This window comes from Pimephales promelas, chromosome 4, assembly GCF_988280905.1.
Source record: "Pimephales promelas chromosome 4, fPimPro1.hap1.1, whole genome shotgun sequence".
NCBI lineage: Eukaryota > Metazoa > Chordata > Actinopteri > Cypriniformes > Leuciscidae > Pimephales > Pimephales promelas.
The window spans coordinates 6,719,528-6,746,568 of NC_142772.1; the positions used below are offsets into that span (position 1 = coordinate 6,719,528).

Here is a 27,041-nt window from a genome sequence, read left to right on the forward strand (position 1 = left end):
CTTATGTAAAGCTACGGAGGCTGTGATTGGCCGGTTCTCCTGTCAATCACGCTGAACGCTGAATAGTGTTGAAATGTGGCGGGCGGCAATATAAAGTCATGAAGATTACTCTCAAGATGTAAAGATACTCAGAGGAACTAACATAAGTGTGTGTATGTGTGTGTTAATTGGCTTTCTAGCCATCTGGTGAGACTAAGTATTTTGTTATTAAGATGCTTAACGTAGCGTTGTTATTATGTTACCTCTTTTTAATAAGGTTGTTGTCGATTGTGTTCTCAAACTCTATCCAGGGAGTCATGGTGATCTTGAGAGAAGGGATCTGCCCTGGAATAAACGAGGACTTCATTAAGGCTTTACAATCAGAGAACATCAGAACAGGTGTTGACTTTGAGCATCACACTGATGCATGTAGTTTCAAATTCATCCTTATGGCATAAACAAGAAATACTATAGTACTACAATGGCTTCATGGGATTAAACAAACTACCACAGTAAAAAATAATTTCTACTTGTTTTCTCTCTTTTTAATGTCAAGATTATTTATTGTGCAGTTGTGTTGGAAATATAAATCTGCATATTGTATAATAAGTAGATATCTGTAGCTATTTTCTCATCGCAAAGTGTTATTTCCCCTTAAATGGAAAAAAAATAATTAATAAAACCATAATAGTATCTCAATAATACTAAAATAACACTCCTCATTATGGAAAAGATCTGCGTAAAGAAGATTCTGTGGAATGTCTCCTTGTGTTCACAAGAAAATGACAAGGCAACATGAGTTTGGAATGACATAAATAAATAATAAGAGGACTATTCATTGAACTATTGTTGCTGCTTAATCACTACAGTTGTGCCTATGGGGATTAATGAAGTTATTCTGGAACTGTCCGTGGTCTTGAATTAATAATACATCTGTGTTTAATTCTTTCAGTTGAAGACTTTGTCTCGTGTAACCCAGAAGAACTTGCACAAAAGTGTTCATTGTCTTACAAGGTATGTGGAATGACGCCTTTTTGTGTGTAACGCCTATTCAGGCCTCACCTTTATTTACCATTATCGATCACAAAGTACAACAAAACTAAGCCAAGTTAACTAACTAAACACTGCCCTATCTTCCAGGCTCTAGTAGCTGTTCGGCGTGTGCTCTTGGCTCAGTGCACTGCTTTTCCTGTCTCTGGAGCTGATCTCTATGAAGAGCTCTTGAGCTCCACAGCTATTCTGTCCACCGGCAGTCCCAGGTCCCAAATATATATATATATATATATATATATATATATATATATATATATATATACTGTGTCACACACACACATGTGGAGGATTCGTAATATAATAAATAGTTTGTATATACACGCTACAGTTTAAAAGTTTGGGGTCACTCACTATGATTTTATTACATTCTTTTGAAAGAAAGAAATTAATACATTTATTCAGCAATGACACATTAAATTGCTCAAAAGTGTCATTGAGTTGCATTACTTTTCCTCACCTGGGCTCAGCGGCTTGCTTGTTTGTTTTTTTAATGACAAAAAAGTTTTGGCAAATTTAAAGGCCCTTTCACACCAAAAAGGAAATAAATCAGCCTAAGGCTGAAGGAAATGCAAATTCACGGCTGTACAGTTGATCGTCACAGCTCATATAAACCTGCCGTTTTGCAGAAGAATAGGATGCAGGAGAAGAAAGTTCAACACTCTTACTTGAAAACGAAACGCAAATGTGATCTTTATCTAAAGTCATTTTTAATTTAATATTATGGTTGAATTAGATAATCGAAGGTCAGCAGCAAACAGCAAAGTTAATAAAGTGAAATGAAATACATAAAGTATGTTTGTGTTGTTTAACATATAATATTCAGAGTTTATATAGTTTTTTGTGTGTAAGTGAGATTAGTAAATGCATGCTCTCATTTAGTCTAGAACTACAATAACCATCATGTTCACACAGCGCACAACACGCCTGGGGACAGGAGAGGTGTCAGTCATTAAAAGGAAAAACAAAACATACTTGTTTGAAAAAGTAACTGAATTATGTTAAAGTTAGGGCTGTCAAACGATTAATCGCATCCAAAATAAAAGTTTGTGTTTACATAATATATGTGGGTACATAATATATATATATATAATATGTATGTACATTATATATATATATATATATATATATATATATATATATATATATATATATATACACATGCATGTATATTTAAGAAAAAAATATTATTTATATATCAAATATTTATATATAATATAAATTATATATAAATCTATATACAGTATATACATGGAAATATTTCTTAAATATATACAAGCATGTGTGTGTGTGTTTATATATAAATATATATATATAGAGAGAGATATATAAAATAATTATACACACATATATTATGTAAACACAAACTTTTATTTTGGATGCGATTAATCGCGATTAATTGTTTGACAGCCCTAGTTGATGTAATTTTAAAAGTAATGTGATACTTGAAAAAAGTAATCTGATTACGTAACTCAAGTTACTGGCAATGCGTTTACTCCAACATTGTTATATTAATAACATAATTTTACATAATTGTTACATAATTTTACTGATTTTCCTATTTTTTTTTTTGATCCAATAAATGCAGCCTTGGTATTAAGTCCCTGTAATTTGTATTAAATTTGTGCTGTCTTCTCTTCAGTTTGGATAAGCTGTTAGATTCTGGGCTATACACAGGGGAAATAACTGAGCTGATAGGAAGTCCAGGGAGCGGGAAAACACAGGTGACCTTTTGTTCTGGAAACTCATCTACAATGTCAAAGTCCACCATGCTTTTATTACCTACTAGGGCTGGGTGGGCAAATGAGTGGGTGTTCAACGATGCTCTGTTTCTCTCAATCCCTTTGTAGGTGTGTTTTAGTGTTGCGGTTAATATGTCCCACCAGCTGAAGCAGACCGTGTTTTACATTGACACAAGGGGTGGTGTGTGTGCCAACCGACTGCTTCAGATGCTACAAACCAGGACCCCTAATATGGAGGAGCAGGTGATCAAAGTCTAATTTATTAGTAGTGATTGCGAAGGCAAGTATCACTATGTTGTATGCTCAATATTCCGGATCAATAGCATTTGCGTCAGTGTTAAATTTCCTCTTGTCCCTTCTTTTATAAAAACAAAAAGAGACAAAAAAAATCTGGGTTACAGCGAGACGCTTAGATTGGAAGCTAATGGGGCTAAACCATAAATCTTAAGCCACGTAATGTTAAAGAGGCGGTAAAGTATGATTTCACTTTTCTAACTTTAGTTAGTGTGAAATGTTGCTATTTGAGCGTAAACGACATTATCAAAGTTACAACGTTCAAAGGAAAGGAAGATATTTGGGTTAGTGACATCACCAACCCTAAAATGTACATAAGCCCCGCCCCCGGGAACACGCAGTCCATGGTGAGAAGAGGAAGTACGTTTGTGAGTCAACTCAAACTTTAGCATCCATCTTTTCACATACAATAGAAAGTCACTCCGTGTGCATCTCACAAAAGTTCCTATACGAGCGATTTATAGATTATCATGACAGAATATGCTAATTGAAAATAGTTAATTCCACATCAGCAACATAAATTCATCAACTAACCATTCAGAGACGTCCTGTTGCATTCTACATGTTGTCGCTCCTTCTTGACTCTCTCCATCTTTGACTGACTCCATTTTAACGTGCCTGCCTGAGGTAATAGCAGCTGCTAACTCGCGAGCTCTCGAAACCCCGCCCTCTGCAGCAGCTCATTTGCATTTAAAGGGCCAGACACAAAATAGTGCATTTTTGCAAACCCTAAAAAAGTTGTTTTTTTTTTTACTTTAACATGCTATATAAAAATATATGTGGGGTATTTTGTGCGAAAACTTCACACACTCTGGGGACATCAGAGATTTATTTTACGTATTGTGAAAATGGCATTTTACCACCCCTTTAATATGATTTTAGTGTGAAAAAAATCACTTCGTAACCATTTCTGTCTAACACTCTTTTAACACCATAAACGCTTAAACAACTGTAAAATTGATTTAAACATCATAATACAGAAGCTAACAATGGAAGTGCTTTTAAAAAATTAAAGCTTCACATATTAATTCTCCAAAATTCACTTGCATTTGACCTATTTACTCACTGTAACTTCCATTGTTAGTATGTTAGTCAATTCAATTGTTTATTTTATTTTTTTGCGGAAATCAACATTATTCCACATATGCAGTCAAGCTTATTTTGTTCTGAACCAGAATATGAAACTTTACTGTCTTGTATCGTAGTGATGGCGCAGTGGATAAGACGCATGCCTTTGTCTCTCGAATCCACTGTGAGACACCAATGTCTCCCTGAGCAAGACACTTAACCCCTAGTTGCTCCAGAGGCGTGCGACCTCTGACATTTATAGCAATCGTAAGACGCTTTGGATAAAAGCGTCAGCTAAATGAATAAATGTATCATAACTTGTACTGTGCTACAGATATTGCTTTTCCATTTCAATACATAGATGGAGGCACTTAAAAAAATCAAGGTGTTCAGAGTATTTGACGTCTTCTCTTTGCTCGCATGTCTTCAAAATCTACGATCGGATGGCCTTCAGAAGGTAGGTTCTGTTCTGTGTGAAAGTCCATAGATTGAATTGGTTGTTTGTAGTAAACTCTTGAATTTGCCCAGGCGTCTGTTGGAGGCGGTTCAGTCAAAGCGCTGATGGTGGATTCAGTCTCTGCTGTGCTCTCGTCCATGCTCGGAGGGAAACAAAACGAGGGTATTTGTTTACAGTATTGCACAATACTTTATCATTATCTCGTGCATCAGTAGTCAGTTCTGCTATTTTGCATCAGGTATGTCCCTGCTGATGCAAGTTGCTGGGGAGATGAAGATGATCGCCAAAGACTTCAACATCGCTGTGCTGGTATACACCTTTCTATTTCCTGTTTACTTATTTATTTATAAAGTCTGCTTTCATTGAAAATTCATCCTATCTGTTTTGGAAATGCATGTTATAGATCTTTATGTGAATGTGTATAAGCACATATGTGTATATTTTTTTTATATAATCAAAATGTCGTAACTTGATCTTCCGGTAAAAACAGGAAGATCTCCAATGATTTAGGCCCTGTTTACACGAGAACGCTCGCGGGTGAAAACATAAAAATATTTCAGCGGATGTGCCTTTCGTTTACACGGCGACGGCGTTTTGGGGGCTTAAAAACGCAAAAAAGTGAAACCACCCTCCAGAGTGGAAATCTTAAAAACGCTCCACCGCCGCGTTCCCGTGTAAACGTTAAAAACGCGAAAGTCTGCTTGACAGTGAAAGTTGTACGCAGGCGCGCGGACTTGGTGTTGTTGTAGTATGCCCTCCTAGCCACCTGAAGTGCATACTACATTGAATTTCACACACTTTTGCGTCATCAAATGCACGCGATTTCCCACACAAAACGCTCGTCTAAACGCAGAATAAAAAGTGACGATGCAACGCCACTTTTGCGTTTTCTCTTCAGAATCGTTTCCGTGTAAACATAGCCTTAGTCCACTTTTCTTAAAATTGGCGCCACCAATTAACAACTGATTGAAAGAACCAAGTCCCCATTCTATTTTTTTTTTTTCCTTTTCAATAAGTCCATTTGACTTTGACAATATGGAAAAAATATCTGTCGCGACTTTAAGAGCGAATATTTAGAAATGTCTGGAAAAGTCAAGGAAATCCATCCCACAGTGACTAGTTTATGACCAATTATCAAAATGTCCTTTGTAGTAGATACTGATATGTTGAAATCTTGCATTGAAGGTTACAAACCATGTGACCAAAGACGGAAATGGGCATTTGAAGGCTGGACTAGGCCAGTCGTGGAGCCATGTGCCACGCACACGTGTACTCCTGCAGAAAGTGGAGAACGCAGAGACTCCGTCCTTGCGAACCGCAACTCTGACCAAATCATCACGACAGGTGGTTTTAGGATAAATTGTCTAGATCAGGGGTCGCCAACCCTACTCCTCAAGGGCTGCTATCCTGTAGAGTTTAGCTCCAACCCTAATCCAGCACACCTGAACCAGCTATTCAGTAGGGGGGAATGTTCTCGGGTATTATTTATATTGAACTGTAACGTTTACCATACAATTGCACCGTGGTTCATCTTAAATCTGACACCTCGTCTATAATATATGGTTTGTTGAAAATAATGCATTAAACAGACAGACGTAGTTTGCCTAATGTACGTTTCGTTCGATGGATACACATTTTGGGTTCCCAATACATTACAAGAGTAATGATTTAAAAAAAAAATAAAAAGTGGTCAAAACAGTCGCTCTTTGTCCATAAGCTCTAAAATAACCAGTTATTTACGCCGTCATCACCCGAGTGTTGACAGCACAGGTAAAGCGTGCGTACGTACAAAGCGGGGCTGGAAACATACGAACGCCAGTTTCCACGCAAAGGTTGTGATCTATTAAAAAAACTAACTTGACGGGAGATTGTGCGGACGCACATTCTGGAGACAAAGGGAATTGGAGACACCGATGGTGAGCTGGAGTTAAATGTCTTTTTGGTCACTTTTAGACCAAAAATCTAAAGAAAATATAGCCTATAGGCTACAAAAAGATAATAGAGAACAAATATAATTTCACTCACCAAGACTATCACTGGAAGCCAATGTCCATCCCTTCTTAAATGTCCGCGCCAGCGAGCGCGTTGGGCCGTTTAGTGAAACTGACGCACATATAGCCTATAATCTAACGGCAGAACAAGTAAAACCGTAAATCTTCATGAGTAATAAATACAGTGCATGTTCTCAATAACAGTTTAAATAAATTAAAGAATGATTTAAACTATGTTTTACTTGATATAAACATTTAGATTAAATATGCCATTCTCAAGTTACAAAAAAAAAATATTCAATAAACAGAAATGCATACTTGTTGTGGATGCGATGCTTTAACACTTTTCCTCTGGAATGCTGTGTTTTAATGTTTTAACTAGAGATAATCATGATAATAGCAGATTGTCTGAGAAAATAGTTCCATGCAAATAATGCACAACCATGTCTATCTGTTTCCATTAAAAAATATAAATTAATAGATCGAGAAAATCTTTCTCTGAAATGTATTTTACACTATTTGATTTATTCATTCAAAAACAAGGTAAGGATATAGGCAACTAAAAAATAAATAATAATTTATTGTGACACGGCACATCTGTATTTAATATTTTCCTAACGTTTTGTTTCTTAACATGGTATCACATGGATGAATAATGATATGCAGATGAGGATATGCATATTTAAACTAGGCGTTGTAATCTCCATATATGGTTATTTCAGGGAGGAGACGCACGTGCGTACAATCTTCGGCTGACTGGGATTTATAAAGTGAATTCTGCGCAGGTTCTGGCATACGAACGGTTTTTATAAATCAGAATTTTTTTGGCGTACGCCATTTTTGCCTTTCGGACGCATGTACACTTTTAGTAAGGATCCTACACACAGTTTTATAAATGAGACCCATGAACAGTACATGTTGCTAATTAAGCCAATTTAAACATTCATAAAACCGAACCGTGAGTAATTTGTACAGTTAAAACACCTACTATTCAGACTATAGCAGGTAAGTGTGTTGGAACAGGGTTGGAACTGAAGTCTGCAGGTAGGTCCATTCTTAAAAAAATCTAGACCAATAAAATATTTACTGAGTGGGTACACGTTGCTACAATTCACTGTTTGTTTGCTTGCTTTAATTTTTTAGGCTTGTGGTCTGGTAGAGGAGTTTGACCTTTGTCACTGGTCTGAAGAGAGGAGCACCTCCATTTCAGGCAAGAGGAAGTTAGAAAGCAGTAAACCTTGACCGAAGTTCCACTCAGTGTTTTCATAGACAATACAAATGGCCATCCTTTTGATTTCAAAGACTAAGAGGATTATTTTGAGTCGGTGTAAATAAATATGTATATTATATCTACGGACTTTTGTTTTCTTTGACAAGTGATAAGGAACATTTGTGTCTTGTGTCACAAAGGCCTTGCAAATCTTTTTTATTAAAATATTTTGTTGGCACCTTAATATTTTCTAAATGATGAATGGAGCAAGCAGTAACGTAAATAGATGTTTTTCCTCAGTATCAACTGGTCAAATAAACTTTCAATTACATTTTTTGTTTGCATTATGCTCTCTCGCCTCTGTGTGTCAGTAGAGGTCCATAAATTACTGAATGCACCTTACTGATTAGACGAGAAAAAAACAATTCTGAAAATTAATGTGCTTTACAGACACAATTACTCACAACTGCGGTTCCCTGTTGTGTGCTAGACCGCCTCGATTCAAGCACAAATCAGTTTCTTTGTGCATAAAAAACTTGTTTTAATTGGAAAGAATGATTGGAGCATTTCAAATTACAAGTAACTACCATTACTAAGCTAGAGGGCTCTTGCCCAATTTACTCTACACAATTATCCATTCCACAATCATGCCTCCTGGCTGTTACTATTGTATTATTAATCACTCGTCCTGTGCCCAAGAGCATTCTTCAAACAAACATCCTTGTCAAAACAGAAATGACACTGAATAATGATGAAGTCATCAAAATCTTTGAAGAATATGCTGAAGAAATGTGTCAGCATTAGTCAATGACACCAAAATAAAGTTTAAAAATCATAAATATGAGAATTCATAGTGAGTGAGAAATATCTCAATGTCAAAACCAACATAAACTTGAAAAGCTCGGAAACGTTAAAGTTTTTAGTACAACACGTGTAATACCACAATGTGGTAAAGCTAACCAAAAAATAATAATTTGGAGACATGGTTTAGAAAATGTTCATTCAACTTGGTCTGCCATGATTGACAGCATTATTGCTGCAGGTCTGGTGAAACGGGCATTTATTCCAATGACATTGCTTGTTAGAGAACAGCAAACCTGAGGTTTGGGCTAGTGTCCTTTGAGCAGTCTCTTTATCTCGTTCAGCAGGGAGGAACCACCCTCCTCTTGCGGATGCATTCCCAGATCCAGTTGGAGGTGACCCTCTGGGCTGAACTGTCATCCTCTGGCTCTTCCAGGGTATGTGTGGCTGAACCGGAGTCATACTGAGGCACCAGATCTCCATCGTATGCTAGGAAGTAACGCTGAAGCTTCTCAAAGTCTGGTACTGACTCTGGGAGGTAGAGCTTCACGCCTGTGAAAATGTCCAGTAGTGTCTGCAGGAAGATGGCAAGGGTGAAAATGTGTTAAGTGTGTACATTGCTTACACATATTGAGGGAATCAATGTACAAATGGCTATGTATAGTTAAAGGAGTAGTTCACTTTAAAAACAAAACAAAAACTTGCTGATAATTTACTCACCCCCATGTCATCCAAGATGTCCACGTCTTTCTTTCTTCAGTCGAAAAGAAATTAAGGTTTTTGATGAAAACATTCCTCCATATAATGCACTTTACTGGTAACCAAATGGTTCAAGGTCCAAAAGACAGTTCCAGTGCAAACTGTTCAAAGGGCTTTAAACGATCCCAGATGATGAAGCGAAACGATCGGTCATTTAAAAAAAAAAAAAACGTTCAGTTTTATAAGCTCAAATGCTCGCCTTGCTCTGTTCTGTGTGACTCTCCGTTTATTAAAATGAACGAATCTTTTCCCGAGTCAATTCGTTCATTTCATTCTTTGAATGAACCAAATGACACGAAAAAAGATTCGTTCATTTTGATGAACGAGTTCGAACAGGAGAGTCATGAACGCGCATCACAGAACAGAGCAAGGCGACCATTTGAGCTTATAAAACGGTTGATAAGACCCTTATTCATCGTCTGGAATCGTTTAAAGCCCTTTGAACAGTTTGCACTGAAACTGTCTTTTGGACCTTGAACCACTTGGTGCCCAGTAAAGTCCATTATATGGAGAAATCCTTAATTTCTTTTTGACTGAAGAATGAATGACATGGACATCTTGGAAGACATGGGGGTGAGTAAATTATCAGCAAATGTTTTTTTTTTTAAATGAACTACTCCTTTAACCCTTGTGCTTCATTAGATTTTTAACACCGTTGAGTGCATTAAGGACCAAAAATGGCCACATATTAAACATTGCCTAAAATATTATATATTATTATTATTTTCCACTTTTACCAAGTTAAATATTTTAACCAGCATCAGTCCTCATCATAACTACCAAAAATGTATTCAATTTCAGGATTTTAACCCTTTAATTACCAGTTTTGTTTGCGAAACCATCGATTTGTATAAGAGGAAAAAACACAAAAATTCAATTATTTTCAATAAACTAAATGCAAAGAGAAAACTTTAGATTTGGATTATCACAGTCCCACTTTGCAAAAAATCCCACTTAGCGCGTTAGAGACCAAAAATGGCCACCTATTAAACATTGCCTATTGCCTAAAATAAGGTGCATTTCCACCCATAGGGAATAAATATGTAGTGACGTCATCTGGTGGAATACACTATATAATGCAAATATAATGCTTTTGCTTCAAAATGAAAGGATGTTTGTGCAAAATCATGTTTCATGTATTACTGAGAGCCTCAGATTTAAACAACGTTTTAATGGGTTTCAATGGGCCATTTTTGGTCTTTATGGTGCTGAGTGTTACTATTTGATCTACACAGTGCGTGTTATACATATTTTGCAAAATGGGATCACATTTTTTACATGTATCCAAAAAGTCACAATTTTGCCAAATTTCATACCATTTGCATTAAAACAGCCAAAATGGTCAAAGAAATTAAACTGCAAAAGACCAAAAATGTCCCTAATGCAGCATAAGGGTTAAGCTGAGATGGGAGGAAAATTAACAGCAAAATTCAGCTTCAAAGAGTCAGTTTACTGAAAATTTTTAATTTATTCACCCTCAAATCATTCCAAACCTATAGACACATCTTTCTTATGCAGAACACTCATTGCATGGACATTTTTCAAAGTAACTCCATTAAAGTCGATCAAAACAGCATTCATACTTTATCAAATGAACTGCACTAACAGAGCAATCTCACCAGAGTTTGTTTTAAAGGGGTCATAAACTGGCTTTTTAAATTGTATTATATTGTTGTCTGAGGTGAAAAATTATGACGTTCGCTTGGTTTTTGCACTCAAAAACATCAAAATGAATAACTAATAAGCAATTTTCTACCCTAGCTTTGAGACCAGCTCAGAAACGCACTTGGAAGTAAACGCCCTCTTTGAGTGCTTTGAGTGGATAACAGTTTTGCATATTATAATACATCAGGAAAATTGTTTTTGAAAACGTCCAATGTTGTAAATTGCCAACCGTTTTATCCTCTTTGTCGTCATAGTTCCCCACTTTTAAAAACGAGTCGTTTGCTGAGGCTGGTGTCAATAAAAGCTTTTATTGGACTAACAAAGATGGTTTCAGTTCTGAAACTCACAGGATATTCTTATAATATGATGACCTCTTAGATGTCAAAAGCTCAAGGAAAATTTGATTTCTCAGTTCATCACCCCTTTAATTGAACCAAACTAGCCAAGTGTGAACAAACCTTAAAGGACAAGTTCGGTATTTTACAATTAAAGCCTTGTTTTTGATCGTTTCAGATGAAGTTGAATGGTTAAGATTGTTTTTTAGACAAAAGCTGCTGTCCCGAGAATTTTCAGTTTCTGTGGTTGCACCCCCACACCTATACAATGGTAGCATAGGTGCACAGAAACAATCCTTCATAAAACTGCATAAAACTTTAGTTTAGAAAGACCTTCTGGTCTGGGGTGTTCACGGATATGCTCACACAAAAATCACTGCAAAAGATGCTTTCAAACAGGTGTTTTACCATTCGTTGTAAAACTGTAGACCTATTTTTCCGAACGCCTCACAACCGTACATTCTTCCATTGAGAGCTTGAATAAGACACTCCAGCCCACCTTTGCCAATTGCAAGCAAACCGCTTGTATAGTGTAGCCTACGATACCGCGACTGCATAAGACTACAGAAAGAATACAAACAACCCATTTGCGTTTCCGGCGGCGGAGTAATACCGCACATCACAGAACATACAATACAAGTCAATGGAGTTGTACAAAAACTATGATAAACCCGGTTGGAAAGCATCTTTTGCAGCGATTTTTGTGTGAGCATATTAGTGAACACCCCAGACCACTCGGTGAGTTTCATGTCTTTGTACCATTGTAGAGGTGGGGCGGTGCTCCCACAGAATCCGAATATTCTCGTGACTGGAGCATTTGTCTAAAAAAAAACAATCTTCACTATTCTATTTAAATCAGAAACGATCTTAAAACAGGGCTTTAATGTAAAATACCGAACTTGTCCTTTAAGTATAAAGTTCCAAAGCAAGCACAAGAGGAAGAGGTAAAACCAACCTTTTCATTCTTTGGGTCGGTTGTTTGAATGGACTTTAATTTGCTTTGTCCATTGCTGTGAGCAGGTTCTTTTTTTATCTGAAAGAAATCAATATCACAGGGTTTGACGAGAGCCCGTTTGCGTTAAACTGATGTCAGTAAAGACTTTTAAAATGTTACAAAATATTTCCATTTCAAATAAATGCTGTTGCTTTAAGCTTAGATACTATGCAGCACAAATGTTCTCAACATTAATAATAAAAAAAATGTTTCTTGACCATCAAATCAGCATATTAAAATGATTTCAGAAGGATCATGTGACTGAAACCTGGAGTAATGATGTTGAAAATTCAGCTTTGCCAAAAACAGAAATAAAAACAGTTATTTTAAACTATAATTTCACAATATTAAAGTTTTTACTGTATTTTTGTTCAAATAAATGCAGACTTGAGCATTTGAGACTTTTTTTTTAACCAACCACACACTTTTCAACAGTAGTGTGTGTATGTATCACAAACCTTCTTGGCATCTTGTTTCTCTGTGGGTAGTTTCCTCTTAACTGTGGGAGAGGAGGATTCTGTTTTCACTGCCTTTGCTTTGGGGGTATGACCGTTTTCTGAACAGTGGAAACAATTACAGAACATAAGAGCTTTTTTAAATGGTACTTATATGATGCAGATGACACACTTGACAGCTTATAGACCAAACCGGATCTGCTGATGGCAGACGCTTACTGGGCTTGTTAGCTGTGGAAGCTCCATGAGAGATCGAGGGAGAGCTTCCTCCACTCTCGCCTCCTGAGGAGCTCTTGTCATTTTTGCTAGTTTTGGACGGACCAGCTGTCACCTCAAAATCGCAGTTCTCCTTCGAGATTCGATACAGCTCCTGCACACACACGAAAAAAAGTTGGCATGAAATGGAAGTCTTTTCTTCTATATTGTGTATATTCCATATACCCGAGTGAAATGGCCTCTTGAACAAGAAAACATGTAGGGAGTTGATTATATAAATCAGGAATTGATTGGATGGTTGTGGTTTGATATAGAGCCCAACCGATAAAGGATTTTGAAGGCCGATACTGATACAAATATTTGTTGGTTTTAAAATCCGATATATCGGCAATATTTTTTATTTATTTTTTTTTTTTATTTCAGAAACGCGCAACAAAAAATTAACAGATTTCCCTAACATTAGTTATTTGTAGTTATTTAACTAAAATAATATAATAATGCATTTTAAAAAGAAACTTGTTTCTTTTATTGTCACAACAGAACAGACTGATGATAGTGGCATTAGCTAGCTTTGTGGTTAGCTAGTCTATGATGAGCCATAATTTAGCAATGGATTACGTCATACTGCAAATTGTAAAACATACATTTTCAATGTAACAAGCCAAGGAGAGATGATACGTTTCATTGATATAACTGTCACGCGCTATTAAAGAAATACGTCAGTCACGTTATCAAAAGTTAAAAAGACAGTAGGCCAACTACACTGTAACAACGTAACGTAATTATTACTAACTAATTCCGCTTCACTCTCGGCTAATTTAACAGCAGCAAAACTGGACATAATAATCAGCAACATTGACTGTGTAGAGTGCCCCCTGGTGGACAAACTACACAACTCCAACACTCATGACATGGTTCAAACGTGTTTCTCCTGTTTCATTTTATTTTTGAAATATTCATTTATCGGCCATTACAACTGCCGATACCGATAGTTTGGAAAATGCCTAATATCGGCTGATAATATCGGCCTGCCGATATATCGGTCTGGCTCTAGTTTGATATTGCTGTGATCTGAGTGATGGGTTGTCCTGCCCTTACGCCAGTGAACACGTCATCAGAGAAAAGATGTTGGATATAGGAGGGGAAGATATTTTAATTATAAAGTTAATATAATAAATAATGCAAAATTCCATTAAAAAAAAATTGTCAATTGTGATATCATGGTGAATTTAATAAAAAACAATTGATTTACAAAACATAATGATTTACATAATATTTCCATTTCAAATAAATGCTGTTCCTTTGTTACAGGATTCTTTAATAAATAGCCAACTCAGCATTCTAATTTTGTAAATGAATACTTTGCATAAAAACATACCTTATTTTTAACATTTATTTTAAGTTGTTATTAACATGTCCGACATGCGCCACTTGAGAAAAATTTGTCGTTCACCGGAAAATCAAATTATGATATTCATTAAACATTCTGAGGTCCAAAAGCAAGAAACTTACAAGGATGAGACATTCACTTTCAGATCGTGCATTTACAAAATTAATGAGGCTAATTTTCATTTCAAGCTGATTTTAAGAGAACATATTTTCATCATTTCGTGCATGCCAGGAAAAGCTTGCTCTGAAATTATTTACACCTCATATCTTTTGAGACGCTTGATGGCACATTCTGCAGTTCTTAATTGCATCTCTATGCAAAATGCTTACAGATATGCAAATTTCATTTTACAATCAAGAGTACCTTAAGCTGCTGAAGGTTAGTGGCAGTCTTCCAGTCCTTGTCGTCACGCATTCGAGTGCATCGTGGGAAGCGGATGGATATGCCATCCGCGGTGTGCATTTCTGACTTGGAAAACTCTGCTCCTGTTATTTCCCACACTGGAGCTTTCTAAAAGCATGAACAAACAGGATATATTCTTCCTCAGTCACAAACTTCCACAGTTTCATTTCAGTACAAACATCTTAAATATTTCAGTGTTTTATGGTCCATTTAACACATTCATCTGAGTTAAAGAGATAACAAGATAATAAAGTTCCTTCATTGCTGTATTCCCCAATCATATACTCACTGTAACCAGGCTTTTAACAGTCTCATTAAGCTCATTTCACATTACAAGCACATTAACATTAACCATCTCTTTAGTTTTGAAGAGGATTGGCTCAGTCTTACCTCTGGATCACGGATAATGAAATCAGGGTAATAGTTTTTGACAATCTTCAACCATCCTGGGATCTTGCTTGGATCCTAACGGCGAGATGAACAAGAAACGTACGTCATGCAACTTTCATAAAACTGATATGGCAATGTAGGCAGAATAAAATCTACCGAGTAAGTCATGAGATTTACCTTGCCTATTTTGATAACGTCCAACTCCTTCTGCAGTCTGGCTAACGTGGCGTCGTCATAGCCTCCTGAACACTTGGTCACAGTGCACCACTTTCTGGATTCTGGGTCATAGCAGCCCATGAGGAAACTGGACATAATTCCACCTGTGTGGCAGAGAGAAACATAATATTTTAAAATTAAAAAGTTCAATTATGGTTTAAAACCATTGTGATTCGACTGCTGATACCGACCATTTGAGCCTTTGCCATAGAAAGCTCCAAGCACCACAAGGTCAGCGGTGTCCGCCATTGCTCCTTCATTCAGATAGTCTTTCTTCACCTTCAACCAGTGACGCTTTCCTGGTTCGTAAAGCCCCTGAAACAGCAATAAAGGCCAGATGTACCATGAATTGATCTAGCAAACACAAATGTATTATTAATAATAATTTGTGACATTTATATAGTGCTTTTCTGGGTATTCAAAGCGCTATACATATAGAAGGGGGAATCTCCTCAACCACCACCAATGTGCAGCATCCACCTGGATGATATAGCGCCAGAATGCCCACCACACACCAGCTTATTGGTGGAGAGTAGACAGAGTGATGAAGCCAATCAGTATAAAGTATATGGGGATCATTAGGAGGCAATGATGATGGACAGAGGCCAATAGACACAATTTGTCCAGGATGCCGGGGTTAAACCCCACCTTTTTTTCAAAGGACATCCTGGGATTTTGAATGATCAGAGACTCAGGACGTCAGTTTAACGTCTCATCAGAAAGATGGTGCTTTTTGACAATATTGTTTTGGCGTTAGGACCCAGTGCACACAGGCCTGAGAGCAATAAGCTGTCAGAATCCTTGGGTTTCGGATTATTACGATCACGGGTTCATCATAATATATACTAAGCACTCAACATTAACGCTGGAACTTCAGTGACAAAAAAACAATAAAAAAAAAAAAAACAAGTGAATCACCAAAACACAAGAAAGATTCTGATTTTATTACATTCTCTATTACAATGAATCAGACATTTGAACAAATGGCTCAATGACTCACTCATTAAAGGGATAGTTCACTTTGAAATTAATTTTTGATATGTTTTAGCTTACCTCAAGGGCATCCAAGATGTAGGTGTCTTTGTTTCCACAGTATTTTCAATTTTGACATTTTTCAGTCAAACCGTTGCTGTCTGTCAGTCATACACTGGAGGCTAAGGGGGTCCACCAAAAAGCATGCACAGAGAAGTCCAAATTAAAGTCATTAAATGATTTAATGACTCTAATGGTCTAAGACACGAAACGAGCGGTTTTTGTGAGAAAACGAGCAGTATTTATATCGTGATCTGAATCACTTGTGCAATGTCCAACTGAACCGAACTGAATCAGTTCAATGTTCCGCCGGAAGTGATCGCTTGCGTGTGACGTCACTCAATATTTACATGGAGATTTCGGAAGTTTTACCTTTTAATAAACATATTTAGATATACCGAAATCGTCTTCTATCGCGGTTTCCCGTATATCTAAATATGTTTAGTGAAAGGCAAAACTTCCGAAATCTCTGTATAAACAAAGAGTGACGTAGACACACAAGCGATCACTTCCGGCGCATGCGCAGACCGAAGCGCCCGTGCCGTCAGATCATTTTGTCATGGCTATGATTACAAGAGGTAAAAACGATATCAATACTGTTCGTTTTCTCACACAAACCGCTCGTTTCGTGTCTTAGGCCATCAATGTGTACTTACATTTACGAGTCACTAAATCATGTTTAATTTTGACTTCTCTGTGCATGCTTTTTGATGACCCCTTTAGCCTCCAGTGTATGACTGATAGACAACAACGGTTCGACTGAAAAATGTCAAAATTGAAAATACTGTGGAAACAAAGACACCTACATCTTGGATGCCCTTGAGGTAAGCTAAAACATATCAAAAATTAATTTCAAAGTGAACTATCCCTTTAAGATAGTCACTTGGCAGGCGCCACCTATTGGTGGTTTAGTTTCATGTTTAAAGTATTAGTGAGAATGGAACAAATTTGTCTCAGTGTGTAAAGGCCTTCAAGCAAACACTATGAAGGTTATAGCAAGTGCTTTAAGAGGTAGCATACTGTGCAGTTTGCAGTACGCTAGTATTAGATTCGAAACATAGCCAGGCTGCAGTACCTTGAGATCCTTCAGAACCAACCCCTCCAGTCCCTCTCTGATGACACGTGTGATCATTTCAGCCAGGTCAGCAGCTCTCTGTTGGAACACAATGTCATTAGCCATAATAAAATAAACATCCACCCTTATTATAACATCAACCGTTAATTAACTTGACCTACCTACATATTTGTAAACATTCTAGAATATTGAGGACATGCAAGATGGGTAGAGAAAGGAAAACATGTACAATAACACTGAAGAACTGACCGTGACATGCTTCATTTCTGAGAACAGAATCCTGTTGGGAACTTCCACCATATTGTCATGGAGAAACTTTCTTCTTTCACAGAGAGGTCTGGAAAACATCACCACATCAACATCTTTCACGTCTTAGATTGAAAATATTAATCACCCCTTAATATAAATGTTATATTGTCTTATAAAACCTGAAATAACTTTCAGATAAATTATAAAACAATGTATTCCTTTAGGTTAACTCACTTGTCCATGAGACTGACACCATTAAAATAAATGCAGTCGAACACGAACAGACCCACTTGAGCATCCTGGAAAGCTGCTTTCTGGAAACACACAAACAAAACAATGCTCTTAGTTCGGATGATTTCATAAACGTTTAAAAGTTGTTTAAGGAATTAATCATTTTATTCGGCAAGGATGCATTCAATTTCTCAAGTGACCACAAAGACATTTAGAATGTTACTCATACAAATTCTGTTCTTTTGAACACTAAACTAACTAACTATATACAGTATATATATATATATATATTAGTGCTGTCAAACGATTAAAATATTTAATCGCGATTATTCGCATTAATGTCATAGTTAACTCTATAGTCATAGTTAAATTAATCACACATTTTTATCTATACCCATTATTTTTTCTCATTTTAATGCTAACCATGGAAAAGTGGATCGGCTTGCTTTATGCAAATGTTTTTTATTGAAATGAATGGGTTTCATAGTGCAGCACACGCGTCCTGTTGCAAAAGGATGTGAAAGAAAACTACAAAGTTTGCTAGGTTAAAAAGGCTGTTAATCGCACAATAAAAATTTGATGCCGTTAAAATGGGTTTGCGTTAACCCCGTTAATAACGCGTTTAACTGATTGCCCTAATATAAAGTTTTTTTGTTTTTTTTATCAGTTCCACAAAAAATATTAAGCAGCACAACGGTTTATCATTGACAATAATAAATATTTGTTGAACAGCAAATCAGCTTTTTAGAATGATTTCTGAAGAATCATGTGACACTGACGATTCGAATAATGATGCTGAAAATGTAGCTTTACCATCACAGGAATAAATTCCATTTAATATATTAAAATGGAAATATTTTTTTCAGAATTAATAGCAACCCTGCCCTTAGAAAAGATCAAGTTTGCAATCAGAGGAAAGTTACCAATTTGTGATAGCATTTGGGGCCCCTTTAGTAACTTTCTTGCTAATAAAGACCTATCTTGTGTGGTGGAGACCAATTCGTGTGTAGCGCATATTAGTGAGAACTGTGCATGGTAGGTTTTGTACTTATTCTCTCCATTAAATTATTTATATGTAGCATTTGTTTATTATTTTATTGTATATTTTTGTTTCCTTTGTTTTTAGTTGTTCATTTTATTTGTTATTGTGGTTATGAGGTCATGTTTCGGATAGTCTGATGGACAAAGTTCTGTGGGTTGTGGGGCAAGAGTTTTATGTATTTGAGTTTATGTAATGTTATTATGTTTGGAAATAAAGATATTGTTGGGGAAAAAAAATAAAAATATTTCAAAAAGTAATAATTTTCCAATATTTTTGATCAAATAAATGCAGCCTTCGTGAGCATAAAAGCTAAACCAAACTTTTGAATGCAAAAATACAAATCACACTGTAAAAAATGGATCTAATAAACTTGGGTACAACATGTATATCTCTTTGGAAATTGTGTTTTTTTTTTTTATGTGCGCTTAAAGAAAAAAAAAGTAAACTAAAGAGGAGAATATAGACATGGTCATAGTTAAGGAAAAGAGGCAAACTTGCAATTCCAATTTGGTAAATGAATTTTACCCCAAATCGTGCACCGGGGCATTAAGGAACACTAAAACAGCATTGCTCTCTGGTTTACCTTGTGTACTCCAAGAGTCCCAAATGGCAGTGGTTTGCTAGACTGGGTATCAATAAGAAGAACTTCAGCATCAAGGATCATGCTATGGCCACCAGGAAATGCCTGCGGTATGAACTCTTTAAAATGAGCAACCTGCAGGAGAAAAATCACATAAATCTTTGATTTTATAACACATCTCTATATTATAATATGGCTAACAGTTGCTGGGGGTCCTGACCTTGTGTGGAAGTACTGGTTTGAGACTTCGACTGAAGTAACTAAAGTGATCGCCATTCTTATGGACCTGCACACGCTCACCATCATACTTGATCTCTGAGTACATCCCATTAGGACACTTCTTCATGGCATACTCAATGGACTTGCATGCCTCTGCCTACAAGAATACAAAAAAGCAGTAGATACAAACCTTAGTAAATATGATTATAGGCATAATCTTTTATTACCATTTCCATAATCATTGATAACCAATAACCTACAAACTAGTCCAAATTGTTTAGTTTTAGACATTATGAAAACTTAATATCGATAGTTAATTTTGAATGTAATCTGTAGATGAAGACCATGGAATTTAAGTGATGGTTAAAAATTCTCGTGCTGTTCCAAACTTGTATGACTTTCTTCTGTGGAACTAAGAAGATATTCTGAGAAATGTCTCAATTTAGTTTTGTCCCAAAAAAAAATGTTGGGTCATACATGATTTGAACAACATAAGGAGTAAATCATGACAGAAATATTTAGGGCTGCCACTGACAAAAGATTTGTCAAACGTCGGATGAACGTTTGGATTTCTTGCCCACCATACTGCAATTAAAGGGACACTATGCAGTTATTTTAGCTTAATTTAACAGCTTCAGAGTTATTGAAATGGTTATATGACTTCTTTCAAGTCTTTTTTTTTTGTGGCTAACCGACTAATACATTTAGACTAACATTTAGTCAACTATTAGGGGCCAGCCCTAGACATGTTCTGTTTAGGTGAACTATCGGTTTAAAAGCACAGACCAGCATTGGCTGTACGGGGGTCATCAGAGACGCCTCCACACTAAGGATCTTTCGGGGCCCTGTTCCATTAGAAGCGTCCTGCTGGTTCCGTAGCACCCTGTCGATTACGTCGCCAAGGTTACGGGAGGCTTTGAAGGCATCATATGCGTTAGGGTCCACAGCATCCAAACTGATGAGAGAAAAGTTACACTGAGTGAGACAGAACAAACGCAATGCCGTTAGGTACAATTTGCCAGCAACACTTACACGTGCTTAGCCCCAGAATTAATTTTCAGATCATGTTTGACCAAACGGATGTAACACTTCAGATCATTTCCGGTACATCTGGGAATCAAGTAACAAAGTTAGCATCCTGCAAATTCAAACAAATGTAAAACATATTGTTTTTTTTTTTTTAAACGCTCTGGTACTATTCGCGTGTCGATTTCTCACTGTTTTAGAGTAAAATGTGTTTTGGAAAATACATCTTTCATATAAAAACTGAAAATGGTATTTTTGTGCACTTTTCACTGTTCATTGATATTTCGGTGGATTTTGTTCTGTGTTCACCGATATGCTCACACACAATAAAATCGCTGCAAAAGATGCTTTCCAACAGATTTTATCATAGTTTTTGTCCAACTCCATTGACTTGACTTGGACAAGAACTACGAGAAAACCTGTTAAAAAGTATCTTTTGCAGCGATTTTGTGTGAGCATATCAGTGAACATCCCAGACCACTCGGTCTATGTAAACTAAAGTTTAATGCATTTTAGGAAGGATTGTTCCAGTGCACCTATGCAACCACAGAAACCGAAAATTATCAGGCCAGCAGCATGTGTCCAAATTTCAATCTTAACTGTTCTATTTCATCAGAAATAGATCTTTAAAAAGGGCTTTAAAGGGATACTCCACTTTTTTTGGAAATAGGCTCATTTTACAACTCCCCCAGAGTTAAAAACAGTTGAGTTTTACCGTTTCCGAATCCATTCAGCCGATTTTTTGATATTTAGAAGAATATCAGTAACCAGACAGTTTCTGGTCTCATTGCCTTCCATAGTATATATTTTTTTCCTACTATGGAAGTCAATGAGACCAGAAACTGCGTGGTTACTGATATTCATCTAAATATCAGAAAATCGGCTAAATGTATTTGAGAACGGTGAAACTCAACTGTTTAACTCTGGGGGAGTTGTAAAATTTCCAAAAAGAGTGGAGTATCCCTTTAAGTGTAAAATATCGAACTTGTCCTTAAAAAAAAGTTCAGTTATTGTTATGAAAAATGCACAAAAATACAATTTTCAGTTTTTATATGAAATATGTATTTTCCGAAACACATTTCACTCTAAAACAGTGAGAAAAATCAAAGCCATAAATCTAAACAAGCTGTGTTCCAAATTTGAAGTTGATATCTCAAAAAACTTGTTTAGTAAGAATTTGTTTGCGCGCAGTACCAAACATTTGCACTAGATGAAATAAGTCTCCCAATAATTTCCAATGCGCTCATTTTTGCCAATACATTTTTTTCAGGGTAATGAAACCTTTTGGAATCATGCTTTATGCCTATGATTTGTGTGTCTGTGTACACATCAAGTGCCAAAACCTTTATCAAGTTTTGTACCATTCTAATGAAATAAAGAATTCTTAAAAAACTGAAATTATTGTTTCACAGCACCAGAAATTTAAATAAGCATTTTATATAATCAAAGATTAAATTATTTCTAACTTTTTAGCAATTTCCTGCAGCTCTGTCTGCTGATCATCCTCCTTTGTGAGTTGGGCCAGACGGCACAGTGAGGCATCCACCTCTTGGATGGTCAAAAGACTCTTGGCCGCGGGAGGGAAAGACTTGCTGCCCTCGAAAAACATCCGCACTGTCTCTGAAACATCTCCCTGTATGAAAACGATTAAGCTCAATGAAGGAAAGGCTCAAATATTTCTCTTCTTGGACTACTTTTGTAAAAGAAACATACGACAAACCTGTTCCAAGTCTTGCACCATCTCATCCTGACTGCAATTCAATATGCGGCTGAAAAGCTTGACAATTTGTTTGTCATTGAGGTTGTACACATTTTTAACCACTCCTGGGAGGAGAAGCTTCAGCGTCAGGTACAAATCTCCTCTGAATTTGTCTGTGAAGATGTGGGAGGGAGATTAACACAAGCAGTCTCAAAGTGATCTCTGTTAAAGATGGCCCAGATTATTCATGCTCACCTCCACCAGAGCCTTTTGTTAAGAAGTCTCTGATGATCTCGGTTTTGGCGTTGTAGCCTGACTTCTCTGCGACTAAGGCACAGAGTTTGCGGAACTCCCGCAGTAAGTTGTCTTTATGGTTGGGGTCACAAAGTTGAGCTGATAAAGCACTGCCCTGAGTGGGTTTGGCTGGAGACGGTCCAGGACTGGAGGAAGAGGATCCGGCCTTGGTAGCTGTGGACAGAGAGTGTTAAGCCTTGTCTTAAAATGGCAGAGCATGACAGCATGAAATGATAGATCGCTTTATCTAGGGTGACCAACCAACTGTCCTGTTTTCCCAGGACATGCCCTGTTTTAATTTTCTATCCCTACAGAGGAGGTATAACCTACTTTAAATGTATTGAAATTAATAACAGGGTGGCCGCGGGTCATTAAAAAGTATTAAAAAGTCTTAAATCAATTTTCCTAAAAATAAGGCCTTAAAAAGTATAAAAATTTTCTTTTGTTAGAGACATGCGGGTGCGATCGAACAGTGGAGTCATGAAAAACATCCGTCATTTTGTTCAGGACAACAGTCTGCAAAGTGTTTACTTATATTTGTGTAGGCCTATACTCGCATTAAAACACAGTTTTAAAAGCAAAACATATTTATCCAACCCCTGTCTGTGCGTTGTAACGTCTGTCAGAGTTTGAAGTCTGCCCAGATGAAGAATCGGCAAGACAGTGCAAACGAACTGGTAGTTCACGAGTCCTTTTATAGTTGCTTGTTTTCAGTTAAAAAAAAAAAACTCCGCTTCGCGTCATGCCTAACAACGCCCTCCAGCCGTTACTTATTCACGATACAGCACAGCCTCTCGTACCTTATTGCTTACATAAAGCAATGGGGGAATATTAGTGTGTACTGATAGTGCCAAAAATCTGATTTTACCAGTAAAAAGTGGCCAACAGTATTTTAAATTTATCTAGTCAGTGACAGAGATGAAACATATTCGTCTAAATAATTCTGTATTTTCAGCTTCAGAATCATGAATATTTTTATTCTTGGATTACAAGCACTAAGTCCAAACCTATTAATTTAAACCCACAATGTAATATCAAATTTAGCATTTTAATGAACAGTACATTTTTTGTTAACCTTTTATCATATGTCTTAGAGTATCGCAATAATATCATATCTTGAGTTCAGTGATATGTATCAAATTGTGACATGAGGGTATCGTTACATCCCTACATACCGGTAATTCGAATGACTTCAGAAAGATCATGTGACACTGAAGAATGGAGTAATGCTGCTAATAAAAATTCAATTATTCAAATATAATAAAATAGAAAACCCAATAGTATGATTTTACAATATTGCTGTTTTTACTGTATTTCATAAAATACAATTACATTAAACATGAAATAAAAGCAGCCTTGTTAGACATAAGAGACTTATTTAAAAAAAAAAAAAAAAACTGACTCCATATATTTTAACTGTAATATATCTTAGGATACACAGAAGAAAAAACCCATGCCCTCTTGGTGTTGTACCTGTGAAGCCAGAAAACTTGCGAGGAGCGTTGACTGTTGGATCAGCTAGCGGTGCTGACAGCTGCCCGCTGTTGTTTAACTTAGCTTGCACTTTCTTCTTTGGGCTTGCATTGGTTTTGGCTGCCAGTTCTATTAAAGAGAAGAGAGACTGTTCAGCATATGTCAGGTCTGTAATGGCATCTGATGCAAACTAAACAAGAAGAGCAAAAAAAGGGGAACAGTGTTTGAATACCTGAAACATGTTTATTGATTAGTTCTTTATCCTCATCCTGAAGTTCCTCCCATCCCTCCAGCTCTGTGATGTCCTCGATTTTCTTCGTGGTGGCGCGCGCTCTCTCCAGCTTCTCAAAGATGCACTTCACATGGTACCACTCTTTCATTTCCCCAGCAGACTCACTGAACGGGTTTGGCACAATCTTACCAATCCGTACCAGCCCCTTCATGATCTTTTCTTTGCATTTCTTGCACCCAGCCGTGCCACGTTTGGCGTATTCCACGCAGTATCTCTGCTCTGCCATGTCTGGTTGGTCACGTCGCCACTCAGGCCAAGAAACGCGGAAATATGAGCCGGTGCTGAGAGTGAACTGTCGAAATTGTGGCACACAGAAAAAGACGCCACTGGGGCTGGATGCAAATCCCCACAGAAACGTGAGAGCTCTCGAGCACTGGAGATATTGACAATTTAGATTTGTTCTGAATAATGTTTTCCTAAAAAGTTTTGGCAAAGATGATCTGCTCAGTGTTCTCACTATCCCACCAAAGCAAAAACTGGGCATTAAGTTCAAAAATAGAGAGCTTACATCTTACACATCCGAGGTAATTTTCTGGAGGAAGAAGAAGAAAAAGAAAAGCAAATGATCATGATTAAACCGTATTCAGGGATTTATATATATATATATATATATATATATATATATATATACATACGGTGGTTGTGTGGATCAAACAACAAATGCTTAAAATTAATTTATAAAGGTGACAAAATGCAAAATAAAACATATAAATTGAAACCAAATTAAGTCAATTAAAAAATAATAGCCTATACAAAAATGTACCGCAGAGTAAATATTAACAAACTTTATCTAAATAAAATTCTTAAAACTCCAAAACTTGTCATTAGACATTGATTAAAATGGTGACTCACAAATTTGTTCTGTTTAAGTCACCTTGTAAATAAAAATGCACGTCAAAATTAAAACATGCATTATTGCAAGCAGAACAACACAAAACCATAATATCTTATTACACCAAAATAACATTAGATTCCTTTTTTTATTGCAATGGGTTACGTTGGGAAAAAATGTAGATGGCGAATAATAATCATTTATAACAAATAACATCATATATAAGGTGACAAAATGCTAAATAAGGTCACGTTATTCAAATCAATACTTTGTCTTTAAGAGTTCCCAATAATGTCAATATACTGCTTCCTTTTACTCAGAGATCATGCAGTTTTATATTATCTACTACTAGTGGGTTTACCTTTACGTAACGTTAAATGAAATTAATCCATTATAACATAAAACACCAACAATCTAACACAATGCGCTGCAGAGGTAATGTATAAACAACTATATAATAAATAAATAAAAATACTAAAAAAAAATAATTTTCAAAAAGCATGTGCCAAAATTGCCATTTTATACTGATAGAATAATCATTCAGAAGTATGTTTTTGGTGGCTCTGTTTACGTGTCGCTTTGTTGATCAACGTGGAATTAGCTCGCATGCTAATCTTAGCTGAAATGTTCAACAGTGAGTAGCCAAATAAACCACGAAATGTGAGAGATTTTACAGCAACTCGTCTCAATTTTGTTTTACCTCAGTATTTTGAGCAAGTCGATCCCCAGCTCCTTATGTAACGGGTTTCATTTTAAAAACAAGGTAATGAGTTAGCACAAGAACATGATTTCTGGATTGTGTGCGGTCCCCTTTAAATCACACGAGCGCTTCCTCTTTGTTTGCAAGTGTTTCCTGTGCAGTGCGCATGTGCATCGAAAATACCGTTGATATTTTATTTTAAAGCTATTTATTTTTGCATACATTTATCGACCTGGTTTCTAGACATAAATACAAGATTAAATTTATACTATAAATTTATTTCAAAATGTTTAAACTCCTTGCGTTAACGAGAAGTTCGCGTTTTGTTCTACAAAATAAATTAAAACCTCAAACAACACTGTTATTATTAATAATAATAATAATAAACGTAAGTAAAAAAAAAAACAAGTTGCTAAATAAGGACAACAGTGTTGTCTGTTTCGTCAAACAAATAAAACTCAAGGCAGATTGTGGTGGTAGTTGATAGTCCTTATCAAAGAAGATAGCCTAATGCTGGGTTGTTTTAACCCAATTTTGGGTCATATATGGACAAACTCAAACATTAGGTTAAAAGTGTAATTTAAAAATGTAACCCAATGGCTGGGGTTGTCTGTATTTGACCCAAAAAAGCATTTTTAAGACTGTATAGGCTTCCATAATTCAATATGGAAGATTAAAGCGGCAGAATAGGTCCCTACTAAATAAACCCGCGAATTGGTGGCCAAAGTCTTCCTATCATTAATGTGAAACTCACTGTTTGCTATAAAAATGGGCAAAACAAGTTAAACAATACACAATCAAAACTAGAACTAGCCTAAACTATGCCCTCTGTACTACCGTATATCATCTAAATTCTATGATGTTATTATTTAGTCATCCATCA

General features: G+C 36.4%; 2 protein-coding genes across 3 annotated transcripts; one reads left to right on the plus strand and one right to left on the minus strand.

Moving 5' to 3' along the window:
* The first annotated feature begins 27 nt into the window (after nucleotides 1-27).
* On the plus strand, nucleotides 28-8,093 carry rad51d (RAD51 paralog D). Its single transcript, XM_039662048.2, has 11 exons — nucleotides 28-186; nucleotides 291-378; nucleotides 932-993; nucleotides 1,120-1,238; nucleotides 2,672-2,753; nucleotides 2,880-3,014; nucleotides 4,495-4,590; nucleotides 4,662-4,752; nucleotides 4,829-4,899; nucleotides 5,776-5,934; nucleotides 7,725-8,093. The coding sequence occupies exons 2-11, from the start codon at nucleotides 297-299 to the stop codon at nucleotides 7,821-7,823; spliced, it is 996 nt and encodes a 331-aa protein (XP_039517982.2). The 5' UTR covers nucleotides 28-186; nucleotides 291-296; the 3' UTR covers nucleotides 7,824-8,093.
* A 214-nt stretch (nucleotides 8,094-8,307) lies between these two features.
* On the minus strand, nucleotides 8,308-26,313 carry lig3 (ligase III, DNA, ATP-dependent). 2 transcript variants are annotated; one of them, XM_039662047.2, is made up of 21 exons: nucleotides 26,159-26,313; nucleotides 24,567-25,158; nucleotides 24,335-24,463; nucleotides 22,823-23,035; nucleotides 22,589-22,740; nucleotides 22,335-22,501; nucleotides 20,875-20,952; nucleotides 20,629-20,797; nucleotides 19,844-19,999; nucleotides 19,627-19,758; nucleotides 18,005-18,084; nucleotides 17,771-17,858; nucleotides 17,522-17,599; nucleotides 15,606-15,729; nucleotides 15,376-15,518; nucleotides 15,199-15,273; nucleotides 14,770-14,916; nucleotides 13,020-13,170; nucleotides 12,804-12,901; nucleotides 12,307-12,384; nucleotides 8,308-9,166 (listed from the first exon to the last, which is right to left on the minus strand). In XM_039662047.2, exons 2-21 carry the CDS (start codon nucleotides 25,108-25,110, stop codon nucleotides 8,933-8,935), a joined length of 3,036 nt encoding a protein of 1,011 aa, XP_039517981.2. In that variant the 5' UTR covers nucleotides 25,111-25,158; nucleotides 26,159-26,313; the 3' UTR covers nucleotides 8,308-8,932. The 2 variants fall into 2 exon arrangements, with proteins under 2 accessions (XP_039517981.2, XP_088986015.1); XM_089129889.1 differs by lacking the exon at nucleotides 12,307-12,384.
* Nucleotides 26,314-27,041: the final 728 nt, after the last annotated feature.